The 5,218-nt window shown below is 38.1% G+C and overlaps 1 protein-coding gene across 1 annotated transcript; it reads left to right on the top strand.

The window, feature by feature from the left end:
• Nucleotides 1-3,733: 3,733 nt before the first annotated feature.
• Nucleotides 3,734-4,909, top strand: LOC121414716 (carbohydrate sulfotransferase 11-like; the record flags this gene model as incomplete). Its single annotated transcript, XM_041607782.1, is given in 1 exon segment — nucleotides 3,734-4,909. A coding segment is annotated over 1 exon segment (918 nt), but the record flags the coding sequence as incomplete, so codon positions are not given.
• Nucleotides 4,910-5,218: the final 309 nt, after the last annotated feature.

A 5,218-nucleotide genomic window follows, 5' to 3' on the forward strand; every position in this document is an offset into this window, starting at 1 on the left:
TGTCCAGTTGTCAGGTTGGAATATCACAAATTTTAAGCTTGCGGTTCGCGCTTTCATTATTTAGTTCGTGAGATATATATTCGATTCATGAGTTACTAAATGCAGTCTTTAAAAGGTTACTTTCTGAAGCCTATTGCATAAAACTTTTTACATGAGAAAACTTTGGTAAAAACTGAAAACTAAGGTTAGTCTGATTTCCACCATTGACTTTAGCACAGGGAAAAAACTCTGGTAAAAACAATCCGATGAGTTTTCTCAGGTAAAAAGTTTTATGCAACGGGCCCCAGGTCAGTATATAAACAAATTACACCTCGCGCTTCGCGCTCATGTTAATTCTTTAGTCAGATACGCATCTTTCTCACGATTACAAAATAGCTCAGTTTAAGTTCAAGTCTTGTTACATGAAATGTCTACTAGTTTGAGCTTGCGATTCGCGCTTTCAACATCTCACAAGGATCATTATTAGTAGTATTTTTATTACCAGCAGAAGCTGTTATTAAAAATGACATCCCCTCCAATACAAATCCTATTATCTAGAGGTTACTTGCACGCGACCAACAAACTTAATCCCCTGTATCCTTGAACCATTTGCTAAAGGCAGCAATTGCTCAGATAAAATCAATTAAAATTAACCTATGCGTGATCCGGGCGCCTATTTTTAATGAAATACATGCTTTTGGCCACAACACACGCATGTATCATCGATCGTTATTACTATCATTGCATAATATCGTGTTATCTTGTAATGACAACACCGTGTTTAGTACCAAAATGAGTAATCTTCATTTTCGGAAATACGAACCTTATTCAATTTCGGATTAACGAACCTTATTTTGTTTTCGGATTAACGAACCTTCGGAATTACGAACCTTATTTCTTTTTCGGATTGACGAACCTTCGGAATTATGAACCTTCGGAAATACGAACCTTCGGAAATACGAACCTTCGGAATAACCGAACCTTCGGAATTACGAAGCTTCGGAATTACGAATGTATGCGCTTAAATCAATAACTTACATGCTTTTGCCACAACACACACATATATCATCGTTTAAAAGTTTATCATTGCATAATATCCCGTTATCTTGCAAGAACAGCACCGTTCTTGTTACCAAAATAAATTCATTTTTCGGAAATACGAACCTTATTTGATTTTTGGATTAACGAACCTTATTTCGTTTTCGGATTTACGAACCTTCGGATTAACGAATCTTATTTCGTTTTCGGACTAACGAACCTTCGGAATTACGAACCTCATTTCGTTTTCTGACTAACGAACCTTCGGAATTACGAACCTCATTTTGTTTTCGGACTAACGAACCTTCGGAACTACGAACTTCATTTCGTTTTCGGACTAACGAACCTTGGGAATTACGAACCTCATTTTGTTTTCGGACTAACGAACCTTATTCCGTTTTCGGATAACGAACCTTCGGAATTACGAACTTTCAGAATAACCGAAACTTCGGAATAAAGAAGCTTCGGAATTACGAATGTATGCGGACCGGGGTAATAATATGCTGTAACGCGCTTTGAGCCATTCTGGGAAAAGCGCTTTATAAAAATTGGCTATTATTATTATTATTGATGCGCGCAAGGTGGTCGGTTTCAAAAGAGGTGGTCTCACTATACTTTGCAGCACTAGAGTTTTTAAAGTGTAGAGGAATTAAAAAAAGGAACCATGGAATAATTCCAGTTTATTAGCTTCATAATAACACATCGGATCTGAAGTTCATGCAGATGAGGAGAAATCAGCTCATACCTACAGCTGAGTAAGATAAGAGCGACTTTAAGAACGACTGGTGTTACGATCTTATAATACCCTTTTTACACAGGCTAAAATTTCCTTAACCCCGTACTATAGGTGGGGCTAAATTGCCATTTAGCCCCAACTATAGTACGGGGTTAAGCTTAGCCCACTTTCTTTTTACACAGCATTTTTGCAAAGTGGGCTAACCCCATCTTTAGTACGGGATTATTTGGCCCAGCAAAAAAGCAGGGTTATCCCAGCAATTGCGGTGCTAAGAGCGATAGAACGGGGTTAAGATCGCTAGTGTAAAACGAAAGTGGGCTAAGCTTAACCCCGTACTATAGGTGTTAAGGAAATTTTAGCGTGTGTAAAAAGGGTACGAGTGAAGTACTTGTACTACGAATGATCGACAAAAACCACTAGTCCGGGGTTAGCGAGTTTCGTGTGTGAAAAGCTAGCATTCCTTATTCGGGGTTAGCAATAACAATTTGGCGTGTGTGAAAAGGAAAAAAATGGTACGGGGTTAAGGATAGTACGGGATTAGCGATAGTCCGGGGCTAAGAAAATCCTGTGTAAAAAGGGTATAAGCGAATCGTTCTTATAGTGTAACTCACCGGGTAAGTTCGCGTAAAAGTGTTCTATGGCAAATATAATGTACGAGCGCACAGTGAATGGGGAGTTTATGCGAGAATATCGCTTCAGTACAAAATATTCACGCACAAACACTATGTATGTTTCTATTTTCCAACTACTTAAGTTTTTCTTTTGGGATGGGGAGTTGTAGTCCGTTCTAGAAAAACACATCTTTCTCATCACAAAATAAAAGAGATTTAAGACATATAATAACCTGGTAAAAAAAACTGCAGCATATTTTTCATTTAGAGCAAATCATAGGCGATCGTGTACGTGTGCATGCAGTGGATCCTATGCGTGCATCCGGTGTGTTGGTGTACAAACAAATGGTACCAAACAACACAGAGGCAGTGCGCGCACACACTGGACACATTTAAGCTTTACACTATAGCAAGAGTTTACAGTTTAAGACCGTAACAACTGGTGATCCTTTCTCTTGGTAAATGGTATGCACCATTGACGATGGTTTAGCATGTAAGAAAGGATCACCAGCCGTTCATAAGGTCGCTCTTAACTTACGACGGGACTTACGAACATCTTTGATACACCCTCGACGTCCGCGCACATGATCATGATGCGCACAAACATGTGATGGAGCGTCCTTATACCTGTAAAAACACGCTATGACGATCCATCGTTTTTTGTCTTACCTGCATAGCAGTGTGAGACTATAGGCGCCGCTTTTCCGACGGCGTCAACACCAAATCTTAATCGAAGGTTAAGTTTTTGAAATGTCATCATAACTTAGAAAATATATGGACCTGGTTCATGAAACTTGGACATAAGAATAATCAAGTATCACTGAATATCTTGCATGAGTTTCAGGTCACATGATTAAGGTCAAAGGTCATTTAGGATCAATGAACTTTGGCCAAATTGGGGGTATTTGTTGAATTACCATCGTAGCTTTGAAAGTATATTGGTCTAGTTCATTAAACTTGGACATAAGAGTAACCAAGTATCACTGAATATCCTGTGCGTGTTTCAGGTCACAAGGTCAAAGGTCCTGTAAGGTCAATGAACTTTTGCCATGTTGGGGGTATTTGTTGAATTACCATCATATCTCTGTAAGTGTGTTGGTCTAGTTCATAAAACGTGGACATAAGAGTAACCAAGTACCACTGGACTTTTTGTGCGAGTTATAGTAGTTTTCAGAGTCAGCACTGCTGCTATAATGAATCGCGTGATGCAGGTGAGACCGCCAGAGCCATTCCACTTGTTTAATTTTTTTTACATTGTAGGGATTCAATTAATACATGTGATAAGAACAGGATGGTGTAAAAGCTCGAACATAACCACATCAACAAAAAATTCGTCATGATTGTCTTTTATTTTGTTTGTTCTTTTAAGGTGATGGGTTTTAACATCAACGAAGCAGGCAGAAGAACCTCGGTTGTCATGAAGGACAGAATTGATTATCTTCAAGAGGAGTGTATTTATAACATGGATTCTCATCGTGACCCCGCCCTTGACCCGCCCAAGGAACTAATCGTAAACGAAAGGTATGGCATCATATATTGTAATGTTCCTAAAGTTGGTTGTACCAACTGGAAAAGCGTCTTCCTCAAAATTGGTGGCATAGATGATATCCGAATCAAAGCTCTTCAAAGACTCCCAACCAATACACGAGGTAGAATATACCTTGATTACTTCCATCAGTACACCAATATCAGCCATAGGCAGTTCATGCTCCGAAAGTTTACCAAGTTCATGTTTTCTCGGCACCCATTCACTCGGGTACTTTCGGCTTTCCGAGACAAGCTTGCACCAAATAATTCACTGCTTTTTCAGAGAAAGTGGCCGAAACAGGATGTGAATTGGATTGAAAGGTATGGAATCCCGATCATTGAGAAATATCGCGGTGCTGAAGCGGCCGCCTTCATTAAACCGAACTTGAGAACAAAGTATGATCTCAAATTCTCGGAATTTGTCGACTATCTCATAGACACCAATCCTTTGTCATTCGATAAGCATTGGAATCTTGTAAGTGTGATGTGTAGACCTTGTGACGTCAAATATGACATCATCGGGAAATATGAAACACTGGACGACGATGCAGACTTTATCCTCAGATCGGCAAATGTTGACCCATCAGTCAAATACCCACAAGCGTCGAAATCAGCTACGAATAGTTCATCACTGGATATTCTAAAGAAATATTACAGCCAACTTACGAGAGATCAGTTACAGAAGTTATATGAAGTGTATAAAAGGGATTTTGAATTATTTGACTACAGCTTGGAAGCTTTCTATAAATATTTGAGTTGATGGACGATAAATAAAATAGCTTTTAATTTCACAAATTCTCAAGTTCAAGATTAACTCTTGTGTTAAAATATTGCATGCAGAGTCTAGAATTTTCAATGTCTATAAACAAAGTGTTCATAGAGATTGGAAATTCTAGTTCCAAATCATTGTTACATGATTAATTTATTGACCCTCTGATACGAATATCAACCTTTTCCATGAACTAGAATAATTTCTTAATGAAGTAGGGAATGAAAATAAAAATATTTATATGCTCGACTGTTTTAGTATTAACTTCTTGCCCTAATAATTCATCCAATTTCACGAAATTGGTATACTTGTTTGGCTTTTGTTCAAATTCAGATTCATTAATCTGAATTTGAATTTGTTTGGTGGGGCTTTCAATTGTATTAATTAACCCACCAGATTACATATATATAAATTCAAATTCATCAACTCAGATTGATGACGAGATAATTTTGAGGGAGAAGACGTGTCTTCGCTTTGCTCTGAATAGTGTCAATAAACAGATGACAGCGCTTAGAAATTTTACATCGTATGAAAGCTGATTGGACAATTTTGGATAAT

This window comes from Lytechinus variegatus, chromosome 5 (genome assembly GCF_018143015.1).
Source record: "Lytechinus variegatus isolate NC3 chromosome 5, Lvar_3.0, whole genome shotgun sequence".
Lineage (NCBI taxonomy): Eukaryota > Metazoa > Echinodermata > Echinoidea > Temnopleuroida > Toxopneustidae > Lytechinus > Lytechinus variegatus.